The 18,568-nt window shown below is 40.2% G+C and overlaps 1 protein-coding gene across 6 annotated transcripts in view; it reads right to left on the reverse strand.

Annotated features, from left to right (window-relative positions):
* Nucleotides 1–18,568, reverse strand: part of REPS2 (RALBP1 associated Eps domain containing 2) — a 195,265-nt gene that overhangs the window by 66,577 nt on the left and 110,120 nt on the right. For 2 of the 6 annotated variants that reach the window (XM_059678506.1, XM_059678505.1), the window contains exons 10-13: nucleotides 15,509–15,578; nucleotides 13,839–13,892; nucleotides 7,978–8,023; nucleotides 4,184–4,320 (exon numbers count right to left, since the gene is read on the reverse strand). In XM_059678506.1, the coding sequence (XP_059534489.1) occupies nucleotides 4,184–4,320; nucleotides 7,978–8,023; nucleotides 13,839–13,892; nucleotides 15,509–15,578 (307 nt within the window). The remainder of the gene's footprint in view (nucleotides 1–4,183; nucleotides 4,321–7,977; nucleotides 8,024–13,838; nucleotides 13,893–15,508; nucleotides 15,579–18,568) is intronic. The other 4 variants (XM_059678507.1, XM_059678508.1, XM_059678509.1 and 1 more) reach the window with 4 other exon arrangements.

Here is an 18,568-nt window from a genome sequence, read left to right on the forward strand (position 1 = left end):
CTTCCTCTCTGTAAAAAATCAATAAAAAAATATATTAAAAAAAAAAAACTTGTGCAGTATAGGGAACTCCACAGATTCTCTTAATTTGAAGAAAGTTAGAAGGAAAGGTACTAATTCAGAGTTCCTTGGGGAAATGTGTCACTTACATATTTTTTATGTTTATTTTTTTAAAATCAAAAACTGAAATATTTTCTATTCAGAAATATATTTGGATCTAAATATCTTCTATAATTTTAACCCTAAAATATCAATTTAAATATTTTAAAAATGGTTGGGATGTTTGTTTTTTAAAATAAGTTAGGTTACTGGCGTTCTACATGTTACTGGATCACCTGGGGTAATTTTCTGATTAGAAAATTAAGAATTATAGTCAGAGGGGAGGACATGAGAATTTTTGAAGAACATATTCAATTTACTTTAGAAGCCGAACCTCTCTTATCATGTGACTTGTTTTGTATGTTTGTTAAACTATATTATCACATAAGCATTGCTGCTATTGGGACAAACAGTGACAGTTGATTCGGGTCATTTGAATGTCCACTGTCTGTTTTAATTTTTATATTCGTTTTGACTCTGTCATACGCTCAAACTTCAGTGGAAGTCATGAGAACCTATTATTTTTGCCTGCTCCCTACTTTACATTGGAAATATTCTTTTCTACTCAGAGGGACCTTAACTTTGATGTAAGGGATTGCTTCCGTTGCCAGCTTTTTTCTTCCTTGCCAAGTAAGAGAGTTGTTGTGAACTCTTCAGTGATGCCTTCCCCAGGATATTTGCAGATGTGGTTGGGAAAAGTCATTTCATCCCCAACCTTTGCATCTCAGGTGCTGGGGTGCCCGGGTGCCGCCTTGCCTGCAGCCAGGCTCTCTGATCGCGATTCCAATCCCAATTGCAGATCACGGGGCCACAGGCATGGCGGCACCCGGTGCCTGGGGTGCCGCCATGCCTTCGGCCCTGGCTCTCCCTTCACGATCACCGGCTGGGGGCAGGCAAAGGCAGCCCTAGTTCTCCGATCCAGGGGTGGGGGGCAGGGCAAAGGCAGCCCCCAGGGCCGCCTTTGCCCTGCCACCCTGCTCTTGCCTGCCGCCTGGCTTTCTGATCACCATTCTTCCCTCCTTCCCCTTTCACCTCCCATCACTGCGCCTATGTATACAAATTAACCGCCATCTTTCTTGGCAGTTAATTTGCATATCGCCCTGATTAGCCAATGGGAAGCGTAGTGAAGGTACAGTCAATTAACCTTTTTGTCTTTTATTAGATAGGATAGTACTGGAAGTCCTAGACACAGCAAACAGACAAGAAGAGATAAAAGGTATCCAAAATGGAAAGGAGGAAATAAAACTGTCATTATTCACAGATGACATGATAGTGCACATAAAGACTCCACTAAGAAATGATGAGATTGCCGAAACCAGTTTGGCTCAGTGGATAGAGCGTCGGCCTGCGGACTGAAGGGTCCCAGGTTCGATTCCGGTCAAGGGCATGTACCTGGGCTGCGGGCACATCCCCAGTGGGAGATGTGCAGGAGGCAGCTGATCGATGTTTCTCTCTCATCAATGTTTCTAACTATCTCTCTCCCTTCCTCTCTGTAAAAAATCAATAAAATATATTTTTTTAAAAAAGAAAGAAATGATGAGATTTAATAAATGAATTTGGCAATGTAGCAGAATACAAAATTAACACCCAGAAATCAATGGCATTTTTATATACCAATAATGAACTCTCAGAAAGAGAAACTAAGAAGAACAATCCCATTTACCACTGCAACATGAACATTAAGATACTTAGGAATAAACTTAACCAAGGAGGTAAAATATCTGTACTCGAGCCCAGCCGTCATGGCTCAGTGGTTGAGTGTTGACCTATGAACCAGGAGGTTCAATTCCCAGTGAGGGCACATACCCGGGTTGTGGGCTTGATCCCCAATGTGAGGCATGCAGGAGGCAGCCGATCAATGATTCTCTCTTATCATTTATGTTTCTATCTCTCTCTCCCTTTTCCTTCCTCTCTGAAAACAATAAAAATATATTTTTTTAAAAGAAGCTGTCTTAATTCAGGTTCTCCCAAAAGCAGCCCCTAAGATGGGGACTTAGGAACAGGTATTTTATTTGGGTGTGGGGAAAGTGACACAGGGCAGGAGGGAAGAAAGTCAAGAAAAAATGTGTTATTAATGGAGTACTACAGCATGCAATTGGGGGACAAATCACAGAACTGTCACGCTGGGGAGGCAGTCAAGGATGTCAGAGGGCTTTATCCTCCTCAGACTCCCTTCCCTCATCAGTCTGCTCCAGGAATGAGTGTCTATGGGCCAAACATGTTGCTATTTGGATTATATATTTACTAGAGATCCGGTGCACAAATTTGTGCATGGGTGGGGTCCCCTAGGCCTGACTGGCGATCGGGCAAGCTGGGGGGGAGAAACTGCAGCTGGCCGGGGGCAGGGACCAAGGGAGGTTGGCTGTGGTAGCACACTGACCTCCAGGGGCCAGCTCCTGCATTGAGTATCTGCCTCCTGGTGGTCAGTGTGCATCATAGTGACTGGTTGACCTGTCGTTCTAGTCGTAATGGTCGCTTAGGCATAGATATAGATATAGGCATAGATATAGATATAGGCATAGATATAGATATAGATATAGATATAGATATAGAGATATAGATATAGATATTATCTCACCCAAACCCTCCAATTCTCTGGATATTGGCCCTATTTTACAGATTAGGAAATCGAGGTGCAAAAAGATTAAACCAGTTGATGAAAATCATATGGTTAATAAGCAGCAGAGCAAGTCTCTGAGTCCAGTCTTGTCTCTTCCTCTCTAGGATGCAATGTCATAAAAGCCACAGCACATCCATTCTCCAAACAGCTAGCACTCCTTGTGGAGTTACACAGCCTGTGAGATGCTTGTGTTTCTAGCCTCTCTCCTTGTAAAGAAAACATATTGAGACAGCTGCCCAGATTGTTTTAATCTTCTTGCATCCACAGAAAAATCTTCTAGGTCATAATCCACCAGTCATGTAAAATTTTTATAGCATCATCATCCATGGCTACTCCCACCCCAGATACTAGTTACTATGAAATTATGCCAGAATTTGGATCAAAGTATGGGGGGAAATTCAAGGCAAATTTTTATCTGATGAACTCATGGCAGAGAATCAAATTTCAGAGAGAGCTCCAGATTCTAGTATATTAAAAAACATTCTATAACTTTACTGTGAAGAGAGTACTTTATTAGAACAAATAAAGCATGCTGAGCTCTGCCGGGACACAGAGGTCATGCTAATGTGTGAGCCAAGGAGTCTTTTCTTGCTTTAGTAGAAAAGATAATAATCTGAAAATCATTAGCATATGAGGTTGGCTTGATTTAAAATGCACATAGGTATAAAAAGGTCCAGGAAATCAGTGTATTTATAGCTTGCCTACATTAGTCAGTGGAAAGGCCCTTGCTGCTCCGAAAGTAACACTTGGGATGGCGCTGTATCCTAGTACCTTCAGCAAAGCAAAGGCATGATTCTCATCTTCTGTTCCATAGGTTCCCTAATATTCCACTTTACAGGGAGCCAGGGGAACAGTCAGGCCCCTCTGACACCACCCACACTCTAGCCCAGCTCTACAGCAGCTAGATCAAGAAAGTCACAGCCCCAGGAGTCCAAGAGCATCCCACCTGAAGGAGCCCTTACCCTAGACCCCACCAACTACCACCTAACCATCAGTCAGACTTAGAAAGCAGAGTCCCCTTAGCATTAAACCCAACAGGACACAGGATCTTCGCCACAGGGATAAAATGCAAAGCATTCTGGCCAGGCACTGCTCACCCAAATCTTTCACAGAAGAACTGAGGAAATGACAGATAACAATCATGTATACAAATGACCAGGATGCAGATAACAAGACCCCAGCCACACAATCAGTGGGCTGTCTGAATGAAGCATTTTTATCTTCTTGGTACAGAACTTCATAATTCTTGGTCCAGAGCAAGTGTGGGCAAGGCTCCAGACACATGTGATATCTATCTGCCTAGAACTGCTTTCCCTCCCAAGAATCTCATAGTAAGTGTAGACTTTCCTGGGATGGGAAACAGCCAGGTCTGCTCATTTTCTGGGCTCACAAAGGCCTCTATGGCAGACACCCATCCACTGACTCTAACAGGAAAGGGAAGGGCTGGGGTGCAGAGGGGAACTTCACCTGGCACACTGGGCTGGAAGACTTTATTCAGATCCAAGGAGGAGGCTCTGGAATGGGTTTTCTGTGGCCGCGGTGGCGGGGTGGGAGGGTCCTCGCCCCTTTTCATGGCCTCTTCTATGGAAGTGCTAGAGTAAGATCTGCAGCAAAATAAGGGAAAATCAGAAAGGAGGCAGCAAAGCTTTACTCTCTGAAGTTGGGTTGAAATGGAAAATACCCACAAAAGTCAAAGTGGCTACAAAGGACTGAAAAGCTCCCAAAGCAAACATGAATTCTACTGTCCCCTGGATGCCCTATCTGCCACAATGCCCAAACCCCAATCGTGAATCAAAATCGTTTTAAATCTTTGCTCCTATTATATCTTAAACCTAAATTTACTGAAAAGAAAACTTTCTATAAATTAAAGTCTGTTTCTACTGGAATTATTAATAAGAATAGCATGAAAACCCTTCTGCTTAGGTACTTCTCTATTTTAGAAGAAGGGATTCATGCTATTAACTGAGTGCAGAACTTTTCTTCTGTTTACATGCAAAGGTGATGACAGGCACATACTAAATTGGTACAGACAAGCTGAGAGTAAGACTCAAATGTTCAAGGGAAAATGCCACAAATGAAATTCAGGAAAGGAAAACACACACCAATCAGGTCGAGGGGTCTAGTTTGTCTTACCATGAGAAATACGGGTTTGGGGAAACTTTCAAAACAAAAGCCTCCTCTTTACTTCCTCCCTCAGTTTGTGACAAGGCAGTAGCTACCTAGACAACTTCTGAGATCATAATGTCAATAATGACATTTAAAGAAAAATGAGCTAAATAATTTGCCAAAGGTCACACAGCTAGAAAGTTGCATAGGTTCAATTTAAACTCTAGTCCCTATCTGTTTCCAAATTCCATTTCAAAAATGTTTTGATACTGCCCATGAGCCAGGGAAGAAATCTTTTGGTGATAGCAGCTAGACTATTAGAGACTACTTACTTTCTAAATTAATTCCACTCAATACATTATTCTAATGCTTAGGAATAGGCTTGTGGATGAGTTCCCAATATGATTTTCTAAGAAGTGAATGGGTATGTACGTCTGTTCTATTCAGCTTCTCAGCCGACGTTGTGTCAAAAAAAGAAAATGACCTTTGAGTCAAAGATTTGTCCTAGGGACAAATTAACCTTAGAAAACTGTTCTTGCTATTTAGCTATTAAAGTGGCACTTATGAAATTAGAATCTATCCATTTTTATTAGGTAACTTCAGTTCTTGGTAAAGTTGGTTTTCACATAGAAAGTTTTTGTTTTCCTGAATGAGTTCCTCAAGGTTTCTGTTTTGTTTGCCATACAAAGTTTTGATCTTTAATAAAGCCACCATAATGGCATGTGACGTGCTCTGGGGTGGTCCCTATCACACAACTGGCAAGACAGGCAAGTCAAAGGCATGCAGAAAGTATCAGGAAGAATGCTCTAATACTTTCAACCAGAATAAAATGGAATTTATCTGAAAGGACGACAAAGTTTTCAAATGGGAACTCTTGATTTAAAAAGGAAATTAGAGCCCTGGCTGGTTTGGCTCAGTGGATAGAGTGTCAGCCTGTTGATTAAAGGGTCCCGGGTTCGATTCTGGTCAAGGGCACATTCCCGGGTTGTGGGCTCGATCCCCGGTAGGAGGCATGCAGGAGGTAGCCAGTCAATGATTCTCTCTTATCATTGATGTTTCTATCTCTCCCTCTCCCTTCCTCTCTGAAATCAATAAAAATATTTTTAAAAATAAAAAAGAAATTAGAGACCCTAGCTGGAAATTAAAAGAACTTCTAATGCCAAATATAGCTTTAGTGACATTATTCACTAAATAAAGAAAAAATGTGGGGGGGGGGGTAGGAGATCAACCGAAGGACTTATATGCATGCATATGAGAATAATTAATGGACACAAGACACTGGAGGGTAGGGAAAGCCGGGGGAATGTCAAGGGGGGAAAAAAAGGAGACATGTGTAATACTCTTTGTAATACTTGACGAAATAAAAAAAAAATGTGTGTGGCGTACGCACGCGCACGCGCACACACACAGTTAAACATACTACTCTTTACCACATATCTCATGCCACTTTATTTCCATATATAACCTGTATATTTATATTTTGTTATTGAAAGTTAACTGAATATCAAATAAGTGATGCTGAAAAACTGTGATTGAAACCAATTAAAATATAAATGTGCAGGGAATCAAAAATGATTAATACAGTAGTATTCGAGTGGTGATTTTTCCCACTTTCCCTAATATTTCTACAAAGCTTTATTATTCAAAAGAGGAGGATAAAAATGATTTTATTCTTTTGGTCTCAGTAAAGACCCAAATAGGAGTAGTGAAATAAAAACATCCAAATTCGACCAGCAGACTAATCCCCAAAAGAATAATATATTAAAATTTAGCCAGTGAGATTAATAATCAAATATGTAACTATGAGATTTTGTAATTTCACTCACTTTGGGAGAGAGAGGAAGTCAGAAGTGAAAACTTTGAGGTTCAATTTACAGTTAACATAGAACACATAAGCAGATTTCTGCAGTTGAAAGGTTTTTCCAACTATAAAGGCAGATAAATGTTACTAGTCCTACATCCTAAAGCCTACAGACTAATATGCAAAAGATCCATTCATCTTGTCCACCAGTGTGGCTCAGAGGTTGAGCATTGACCTATGAACCAGGTTACAGTTCAATTCCTGGTCAGGGCACACACCCGGGTTGCAGACTCCATCTCCAATAAGGGTCTGCAGGGGCAGCCAATCAATGAGTCTCTCTCATCATTGATGTTTCTATCTCTCTCTCCCTCTCCCTTCTCCTCGGAAATCAATAAAAATATTTTTTTAAAAAAGGATGATATATATATATATTTGCTCCTTCTATATACAAGGAAACAAAACTCCAATTTGGAAAATCCAGACATAAAAGATACACTAAGGGGTACGGTAAATACGAAAACAAGACTTCCTTAAACATCAATATTTCAAAATACGATCAGATTTAAATTCACTCTTTTAGGAATGTGTCTAGTATCCAAATGAGAAAAAAAAAGTCACTAAGAGCCAAAGGAAACCTTGGAAAAGACACATGTAGTATCCTATCTCACACTGCAGTCTACTGGTGAAGAGGGCTCCCAATATCATCTTCTCTCTTTGATGTCCTATTGGTTCTTTTAGTGTTTCTGTTTTGTCCTTGCTCCGCCTTTCTGATGCCTCATGTCAGCCACAGCTCTGCCTCCCTGGCTCTCCCTCCCTCTTTTGCTAGTCTCTAGTGATTGAAAAACAGTGAAGCTGAGAAGAGGCTCTAATATAGGATGAAACAGACCATAAGTACTGCTTACCTGAAGGTTTACACCTCATTGGAGTCACCGTAAGCATTTCCTTTCCCTATTCTAGATTAGATCCCAGACTTCCTACTTTTTGGTGTTCACCTTATCATGACCATAAATTTCGGTGTTAGTTACCTTTAAATTTTATTTTCCTCTTTACAAGGCTACTTCCCCCTACTCGTTATCATCCTGCAACAACTGGGGCATATCACACAGGCCACTTCATATCAAGTGACCAGAGCATAGCAGCTACTGTCTTCCAGCACCAACAAACACAGAAACTAAGAGTCTCCCAGTAGCACTGCATGCTCCAGTCAGGCCCCTCATGACAGTGAACTCACCCTTAGTCTAACTTTCGAATCAAAAGGAAAAGGAGATTGTGGGTTGGGCTTTAGGTTGGGGGTTTGTATTTCTAATTTGAAACAGGCACAAGGGCATTAAAGTAGAAATTAAACAAACACTACCTGGATCTTGGTCTTGCTTTGAGACTGTTGGAATCCTTAGGAGTTGCTGAAACAAAGATTGATTATTGTTTGCTTGGGTTTCATTTCTGCAGTTAACAGGTTTATATACAACACCTGGGCTAGTACAGAGCACATCAACAGGTTAATGTGAAGTACAGGTGTCCACGTGGAGAACTTGACGTCTTCCACAGTTCCATAATTTCAGAAATTTATTTCTAAAGTTAAAGGCACAATTGAAAGGAAAGAAAAAACAACATATTTTCCTTTCCTCAGAACACTAAGAAGCCATTCTCAAATCAAAGTTGATTAACAAAGAAATTCCAGTCTAAAAAGACAACCTTCTCAAGGGGTTATCTATGTACATAATGAAGGGTTCAGACTTAAGGATTTCTTGGTCTATCATGACAGCCTAGTAATACATTTTGAATCAGTCTCCCCTGCAGGCTAGGAAGAAATCTATTGGGCTATATATGTTAAGGTTTTCTTAAAATACACTACCAGAGCAGCATGACCAGAAGAAATCAAAGTTCCAATGAGTAAGTTGCACTGCGCCAAGCAGCTTTTCCTAAAAGAAAATATTCTTGTGTCCTATGTCTCTATGACCAAATTGTACAGAGAATATTATGGCATGAAATCATTAAAATGTTTTGTCTACCAAACAACCCTTCCTTATCTTATTTCAATCATAAACTAACTTGCTCACTACTGACACCCATAAAGCCTACTTCCCCATCCCAACTTGTTGAGAGTAATTAGAAACATTTACAAAAACATTAATATCCTTTTGATGTTTTCAATCCTCTATGAATGTCAACTTTAGAAAACACTAAAGTTGATATTTTGCCAGCACTGCAAATGTTTCATCATAAAATGGCATAAAAATTCACAGAAAAAGCGCTGCTAACTAGGAACAAGGAAATATAGTTTATATATTGTTTGCACAAATCCTTCCAGAAAGAAAATGTCTCACTGCATCATCTCCTCCTCTTTCACATCGCTCAGAGATAAAACCCTCCTTGTGTATGAAGCAGCCTGAATTTACAAGGACCATTAAAATCCTTGGGTTAGATAAGCAGAGCGGGAAGGGGAGTTAAAGTGCTAACAAGACACAAAGCAAACTGGGATTATGCAGCCCCATTCCATGGGGTCAGCTGCAGAAGAGATACATTTCTCCCAACCTACACATTTTGGCTTGTTGTAGTGAGAATACAGGCATCTTTCAACTCAAACCACTGAAACACTGCCAGAGCCCCGGAAAGCCTGGGCAGTCCAAGAGTCTGAGCCCTGTCTTACCCATTATCAACAAAAACTAATTCCCCCCAGGCATCAAAGGAAAACAGCCTAAGGAGAGCCTCTGAGACCTCCAGCCAAGCTGGCTGCCTTGGGGTGGGTGGAAAGTGTGAGCAGACTCACCACAGAGCTGGGGGCCACCCTCTAGCAGGCTGCCCACAGCAGGCTCCGGTTCTGTGGCCCTCTTCTCCCTCAGGCCCCACTGCTTTCCACAAATATGTAGGTAGAAGTCTCAGCCATGTGAAAATACTGTTCACCAAACCAGACGATGGTGACCGTTAATTCTTTTGTCAATTGACACTATCTTTGTCTTTTTGCTGGGGTAGGGATGGGTGTGGAAACGGGGTAAACCCTGCTGGTGAGAGATAGACAGATGGGGTGAGGGGCGCAAATGAGCATTAGAGACCAGTTCAGATGTCATGAGGCCTGGATGCTCCTCCTGGCCATGGCACTCACTAGTTGTTAGCTCTCTGAGCCTCAGTTCCCTCGCCTACAGGATGAGGAAAATAAAAATGTAGCCATTCCTCACGGGAAGAGACAAGGCATCAAAGGTACTTTAACAACTGTATGTATTTTAGAATTGCAAAATATTACTGTTGTACAGTTTTCCAAATATTTTAAGTTTAGAAATCTCATTTTTAAATATAGTTCCTTCTAGGACAGTAAAGGAAAGGCAGGTGGGAGTAGGTAATGGAAACAGAGAACTGATCTATCCCATAGGACCATGGGGTGATAGTTGGCCATCGGGGAAGCTGCTAGAATCACTAACAGCATTCAGAAGACTACACCAGTTTGAGGATGAACAGGCTTAATCCACTCAGCATTACCTAGAGGCATCAAGAAAAAGACCACCATTGTACAGTGTGCTCTGTTGAATTAGCTGAAATATAATGATAGCTAAGAAATCTATTAGACTCCACTGATATGTAGGCTTTCCACAATTAAAAGGGTCAGGTTATATGAAAAAAATATGTACAAGGGATACTCCCTTTCCCTGATAATAAAGTCGCACCCCATCTGTAACCCACCACATTGTCATCTTCATCACCATTACTATTACTAGTGTCCTGGTGCACAGATTCATGCACATTGAAAGGAAATTAATTAAAAGAGATATTTTAATATCACTGTTCGCCCTTTCTCTATAATAGAAGTGTCAACCAAATTCACAATCGACAGTGACAGATAAAAACATAAGCATGCAACTGGTGCCAGCAAGAGTTTTATATGTATTGCACATGTGCGAGCCAACTTAGCCTTTCATATATATAGAATAAACTTGCTTAATTAGACCTGCTTTCTGATTTAGCTAAACTTTTTCCAGCCCAGTGAAGCACCCCAACTTCTCTTTCAGGTAATTGTCAGCAACACAGCAGTAAATATCAACATGAAGCAGGTTATTATTATAGATCACCCAGGGAGAACAAAGGGTAAGATATTTAACTACAGCGGTGTTTGACTATATGCTGCGCAGTGAGAAAACCTGAAGTCATTTTCAAGGTCCACCATTTCTCACTTCATTTCAGTCGGGTCAAGTTTCTAAACTTTCTAAATCTCCATTTTCCAGCTAATGAAAAGAAAATAGGATTCCTTCGAGTCTCCTAACTACCTACTCCAGGACTTTTGTGAGAATCAAATGAGATGAGGCACATGAAAACGCTTCACAAACATTTGGTTAAAGTGTAAAATGCACCTGGCTATAAAACAAGTCGTGTTTCTGGGCTGAAGAAACTCCAAGGAGAAGTTGCTAAGGAGAGGAAGCTGGGCGTTGCTATGTGACGTCATTACCCGGTGCCCACAGCCACCGGCTGGGCTGTGGGCCGCATTTTGCACCATGGGGTCTTGGCAGCATTGGCTGTGATTTGGTGGGGTGTTGCTCTGGGGTGGGGCCTGTGTCTCACTTGGGGAAGCCAAGTGTTGGTTTGTCAGTGCCAGGTCCGTGGTGCCGTTTATTTTTAAATGGCCAGTGCATGTCATGGCAGCTCCTGCATTGAGCTTCTGCCCCCTGGTGGTCAGTGCACATCATAGCTACCAGTCAGACAGACACTTAGCCTTTTATACATATAGATTATTATCACCACCCACTGTGGAAGAGCAGGGCATAAAGATGCTTTTCCTCCCACCTGCAAAAACATATCCCAGGCATGTCTTGGTAAGTCTCCACAGGTTTCTCCACAGGAGTTCACTATTCCACTTAAGTCTTCCATCAGTCTCTGAGCCCCTGAAAGTCAAGCTCAGCATTTGGAGCATGTGAATATCTGTAAAAACGGTGACGCATGTTGTGTTGAAACCCAGGCAGACGCCAACGAGTGGGTCATTGCTTCTCATTTAGTTAGGAAAGGGAAGAAGAATGACAACTTCCTAGAATACTCCAGGCATGTCATATTTCCAGGAAAGAGGTATGGGATAAGAATGCAAGCCTGAACTGTAATTCTCAAAAAAAAAAGGCAACAACTCAACTGAGGTGAACTGTCCACGTGGCACAGGCAGCCAGAATTAGAAACCACCACCTTGAAACTCCAATGTCTCCTGCTGGGAATCCAATTCCCTCATATAGATTCCAGAAGGGGGGAAGCAGTGGGAAAGCTAATCAGGAATCACATGGCATGGTCCCAGGCAGAATGTGAAACAAATTTGGATGTACTTCACACAATGTGGCACTCCCTGAGAGGTTTCATCTAGTGACACCACATCCTATTCAATGAAGGAATGTTAACGACGATATCTAAAGCTCACCCCAGAGAACACATGATGCTCATGGGGAAAAAACAGAAAGAGTTATTAGCCTCAAAGGCTGTTGGAGAAGCAGCAATTTAACTCGCTACATTAAATAGTTTTTACTAATTTCATAATATGAAGTTTACAAAAATTGGGATGTATCCACTTTAGCTCCACAAATTAGGGTTACAAAGAACCTGCCTCAGGCATTTCTCCTACACAAATAGAGCATTTCCCTCATGATAAAGGAATCCAAATCAATTTCAAAAGCCAAAACTAGGCTTGAGAATTCCTACCACTTTTGGAATCATGGCTCATCTTCATTTTCTATTACTTAACACTAGTGGCCCAGTGCACAAAATTCATGTGTGTGGGGGGGGGGGGTGTCCCTCAGCCCAGCCTGTACCCTCTCCAATCTGGGACCCCTCGGGGGATGTCGGATATCCCTCTTGCAATCCAGGACCTCTGGCTCCTAACCGCTTACCTGCTTGCCTGCCTGATCGCCCCTAACCACTCTGCCTGCTGGCCTGATCACCCCTAACTGATCACCCCTAACTTGCCAGCCTGATTGCCCCCACTACCCCCCCCCACTGACCTGCTTGTCCCCAACTGCCCCCCCCCCCGCCAGCATGCTCGCCCCCAACTGCACCCCCTGCCGGTCTGCTCGTCCCTAACCATTTCTGCCTTGGCCCACCACCATGGCTTTGTCCAGAAGCACGTCCAGTCTCCCAGAAGGTCTCCCGGTCTAATTAGCATATTACCCTTTTATTAGTATAGATGGCCTTCTAGAGATAGCTGTTACCAAAATAGGTTACACATCAGAATCACCTTGGGGCTGCCTAAAAATACAGATCCTTAGGCCTCACATTTGAAATCAATCATAGTCATTCATATGCTCTCTCATGTATTTCTCTCTCTCTCTCTCTCTCTCTCTCTCTCTCTCTCTCTCTCTTCCCTTTTTTCCTCCCCCCTTCCACCTTCTCCCTCCCTCCCTCCTTTTCCTTCTTCCTCCCCCTTTCCCTCTATTCCTCTCTCTTAAACCTTCAATGAACTTGGTGTTGGGGAAATAATGCACTATAACATAAGCCTCAATGTTATATTGACCCCTTTGTTCCAACTTTAAACAAATAAGCCTGGGATGACAGCTAGCTAACCAAAACAAACATGATTTACTTATTAAATATTGAGAGATTAAAAAAGAAAGCAGCAATTTCTTCCATATCCTCATAATCAGAGCTCCAAATACTAACACCTTCCCTAGCTAGTTTGTTTGTAACTAGGTTCATCTTGGTTCAATGATGGGTCCATTGAGAGAGCTGAGGATACAGGCCCGGCAATCTCCATGGTCCACAGATACAGTTCCAACTCTCCAGGAACCTGGGCAAACACAACTCTTATTTTTCTCTTTGGAATCCACTCCATATGCAAGAACATTTGTTTGCCTTCCTGGTGGTAAAGTGTAATAAAAATACTTGAGATTTTTACTTTCGAAATGGAAGATTTCAACTGCAGACCTCCAATTAATCTACTCCATCAACTCATTCTACACAGAAATTTCAATGGCTTGTTGAAATCCTCTCAACTCCAAGCTTTCTCAATTCTACACTTAGTAACAATGAGACTAAATTCAAACTGAGTGATCCTTTCAGTAAAACCTAAATTCAGAACTTAAGAAGAAATACCTGAAAAGGGGAAAGGGGTAAAAAAATTTCCTTGTAATAAAACACAAAACAAATATTTCAAGAGAATTATACATACTATCACACTTATACCAATGTTCTACTCACTAGAACTAATGGAGATTTTTTAATTAGAAATAATTACATACATATGTTAAAATGGTTTTCTCCTACCTGGATCCTCAGATGTGTCCTTTGGTAAGGCTTCATCCATAGTACTTTTCAGAGCTAGTGACGTTTTGTTTTTAAAGAACAGAGAAAGAAAGAAGGGGAGGGGGGGAGAGAAAACTATAACACTTTATTTCTCTGGCAAATTACATTAAAACAAAGAATCCCTAGTCATCACTTATGAAAATGGTGTTACAAACTTCTATAACTGCTATAGCACTTACTAAAACAATAAAGAACTCTTAAAGTATTAAAGTAAGTTCTCCCAAGAGAACAAAGCAGTTATTTTCAACTTTCAAGAGACAGCGCCTCTAGTGGCTATGAGGAGTATTACCAGGAGATATTAGGCATTTCCCCTTTCATTCCTGACATCCAGACCAATGATATCAGAATCTCTCTTGAAGTGAAACCCAGGCTTCAATTTTTTTAGAGCTCAGTTGATTATTCCAATATGAACTCGAGGATAAGACCCCCTAATTAATAAAGAGACTGGTCAGAGTACATCCTGCCATCTATTGTCTACAATGTCCAGTTCTGTCTGCCTCTCCCAAGCATGCAACTATTGTTTCCTAAGGGAAAACTTATTTTTCATGTTTAACTCCCATACCAAGTTTCATCAATGGCAGGTCTCAACAATAAAACCTGAGATTGCTTCAATGATTTTTAGAAGGAGCACTGGCCTGAGAGAAAATCTTGGTTGTTATCCCCTCTCTTTTTCTTTTATTTAAATAGTTTATTGACTTTTAGAGAGAGGAAAGGAGAGAGAAAGAGAGGGAAACATTAATGGGCTGCCTGGTGCATGGCCCCTACTGGAGATCAAGTCCACAACCCAGGCATGTGCCCAGACCAGGTCTAACCAGCAACCTTTCAGTGTATAGGACGCTGCCCAACCAACCGAGCCAAACCGGCCAGGGCCTCTCTCTCTTTTTCTTACTAAGCAAATGATTCATACTGAGTCTGAACTTCAGTTTACTCATTTCTAAATTTTAGGCGATGAACATACCACCCTCCATTCGGTTTTGTGAGTTCTGGGTAGATAGTGTATGAGAAAAGATGTAGTAGATAATAAAGCATTATACATAAGTATGGAGTTGAGGGGGGGGTTCCTCCTGTTCTTCTCAATATTCCCAGGCCAACTTATCTCTGTACTTGGTAATAGCTATAACATGGATCACTGTGTTATACTGCTTCTCATCCACCCACAAAGATAGACAAATCTTTATCATAGCCCCACAGTCACAGATAAAGCCCAGGGACAGAAACTCTCTCCAGAAGATAATTTCCTCATGGACTAGAGCTTTGTACAAATGTGCATTTGTATTGATGCTCTGGGATCACATCTGCCAAAATAAGATGCTAAGCTCTCAATTATTTCAGCTTCCAGTCATTTCCTAATTAGTATGACCAGATTCCAATGTAAGGAGTCAGGATAGCCTGAGGGTCAGCAGTGAGTAAGGAGCCAATGAGCTGTGGGGGGCTTTGGACACTCAAGCTCTTGTTACCACTTTATGAACTATAGTTTTGGGACAACAATTTAAACTACTGAATCCATCCAAATGTGTTCATGTACTGATAACTGCCCTCATGTGCTCTAGAAGCCAACCATTCCAAGAGGAGTGGATAAACAAAATATAGGCAGAATGTCCCTAATGGAAGAAAACTCATTCTTTTCATACCTTGTTTGTCATCACCAGTCATGTCTTCGGTAGAAACGGGAAAGTCAGCCACGTCTTTAATAGATAACTTCTTGGAAAAGGAAAGAAAATTAATTATACTGATTGAATAGAACTTAAATGATGTGCACATATGATGAAAATGTTTTAAAAGCAATATATCTTGCCAATATTTCTGTCTTCAGTAAACCCTAACATTTAATATTATTTTATAGGTTCCTAGTGAGGGATAGTTAATTGCATTGAAATAGATATATGCAGAGAGGAATAAATAACCATTCAGATTAAGGCATATGTATAGACCACATATTAAATCTGAATCCCATGTAGGATTCAGCCAGAGACTCTTGTAGCATTTGTTCATTCAGTGAAGAACAAACCCGTGCCCTAGCCAGTTTGGCTCAGAGGATAGAGCATCAGCCTGTGGACTAAAGTGTCCCAGGTTCGATTCTGGCCAAGGGCACATGCCCAGGTTGCAGGCTCAATTCCCCCCCCCCCCCCCGCAGTAGGAGGCGTGCAGGAGGCAGCCAGTCAATGATTCTCTCACCGTTGATGTTTCTCTCTATCTCTCTCCCTTCCTCTCTGAAATCAATTTAAAAAATTAAAAAAAGAACAAACCTGTAATTTATGTACTTTTTCATAAGCCAAGAGAGATTCTGACAAGTATCCCCATAAGGTGGGTATATGCCAGGATCTGTTAAGCAGAGGGTATTCTACCCTGATTCAAATAGCCTCCTTATCCTGGAATAAGAGCATTTTAATGATGAGCAGAACAAAATGTCCTCCTAACTGACTTATGAGAAAAGTCTTCACTTATACTAATAAGATGAATACCCAAATTGATCAAATATTGATTAGTTTAAAATTATGTTAAAATCTACTTACTATAAATTTATTTCTTATAAAGTCTCAATTAACATGCACTCTAAGACTTCTGATAGATTAAAGAATAATATATTCATATTTTCTATATATAATCAAATCCTAGAAAGATATCTACAAATTGAAGGGTGACTGGGTACATAAAGGAAAGAGATGGGAGAAGGACTTGTCACTATATGCCTTTTGGTATTCTTTTTTATTTTAAACATATTCAAAAAATCAAATAAAGAAATAAATTTTAAAACTTAAAGGAAGTAGGGTAAATTCCTAGAGCTACCTGGAGCTCCAAAATGTTAATTGGTTTATCTCTCAGAATCTGAACAACCCCCGAAAGATAAACAGTACTTCTGTTTTTAAACTGTTCCAAAGAATGGAGTTATAGTACTGCTTGATAGTAATCTGATCTACTAGTAGGATTTAATTCTCAGGCAGGTCATTCTTGGCATTATGATGAAGTATCCAGATGTAATTGCCTATTCAAATTCTACTATCTCCAATGGAACAAAGAATGTATCTTAACATTGCCTTTCTTTCATTTTCTTCTCCCATCTAGATTAGAAACCAGATACTTAGTAGAAGAATATGACTCAGGGGTAGAAAATGTAGATTAGAAAGAAATCTAAAAAAGAGTTGAAATAAATTTTAAAAATCTAAATAAATTGAACAGAAAACTTATTATTAGGATGGCACTACTCCCCAAACTCATCTACAGATTCAATGCAATCCTTTTCACTTTTTTGCAGAATTTGACCATATGATCCTAAATTTCATAAGGAAATGCAAGGAATCCAGAATAATGAAAATATTCTCGAAAAAGAAGAACAAAGTTAAAGGACTCAGACTTCCCAATTTTAAACCTTACCACAAAGTTACAGTAATCAAGACAATGTGATATATACTAGCATAATGACATATAGATGGGATAGAATTGAGAATCCATAAGTAAGCCCTTACATTTGTTCAAGTGATTTTCAATGAAGTTGCAAAACAATTCAATGGGGGGAAATTGTTTTTTCAATAAATAATTCTGGAATAACTAATAATCCATATACACATATAAAAGAATAAAGTTAGACCTCTTCCTCACAGCATACACAAAAATTAACTCAAAATGGATCATAGACCAAAATGTAAGACCTAAAACTACAAAGTTCTTAGAAGAAAACAAAGAAGTAAATCTTCATGATCTTCTATTAGGCAATGGTTTCTTAGATATGACACCAAAGCACAAGCAACAAAAGAACAGATAGATAAATTGAACTTCATCAAAATAAACATTTGTGTTGCAAAAGATGCTATAAAGAAAGGGAAAAGAAAAACGAAAGAAAGAGCAAATACTTGCAAATTATATACCTAGTAAGGGATTTATATCCAGAATACATAAAGAACATGTATAACTCAGTAATAACCCAATTTATAAACAAAAGGTTTGAACAGACATTTCACCAAAGAAGATATACAAATGGCTAATAAGTACTCAAAAAGATGTTCAGCATCATTAAGTCATTAGGAAACTCAAATCAAAATCAGTAGGATGGCTAAAATAAAACAGACAGTAGGGGAGGCCGGGGGAATGTGGGGAGGGGGGCATATGTAATACTCTTTGTAATACTTTAAGCAATAAAACAAAATTAAAAAAATAAAATAAAATAAAACAGACTATAACAAGTATTTACAAGGACATGGGGAAATTGGAACTCTCATACATTGCTGGTGGAGGAATATAAAATGGTGCAGCTGCTTTGCAAAAACAGTTTGATAGTTCATCAAAAAGTTAAACACAAGTTACAACATGATCCAACAATTCCACAACTAGGTATATATCCAAGATAATTGAAAACATGTTCACACAAAAACCTGTACATAGGCTGGCCATGTGGCTCAGTGATTGAGCATCGACCTATGAACCAGGAGGTCACAGTTTGATTCCCAGTCAGAGCACATGCCCATGTTGCGGGCTCAATCTCCAGTAGGGGGTGTGCAGGAGGCAGCCTATTGGTGATTCTCTCTCACCATTGATGCTTCTGTCTCTCCCTCTCCTTTTCCCTCTCTGAAATCAATAAAAACATATTAGAAAAAAAACTTATACATAAATGTGCATAGCAGCATTTTTTCTAACAGCTCAAAAGTGGAAACAATAACCCAAATGTCCATCATCTGAACAATGGACAAAATGTGGCA

This window comes from Myotis daubentonii, chromosome X (genome assembly GCF_963259705.1).
Source record: "Myotis daubentonii chromosome X, mMyoDau2.1, whole genome shotgun sequence".
NCBI lineage: Eukaryota > Metazoa > Chordata > Mammalia > Chiroptera > Vespertilionidae > Myotis > Myotis daubentonii.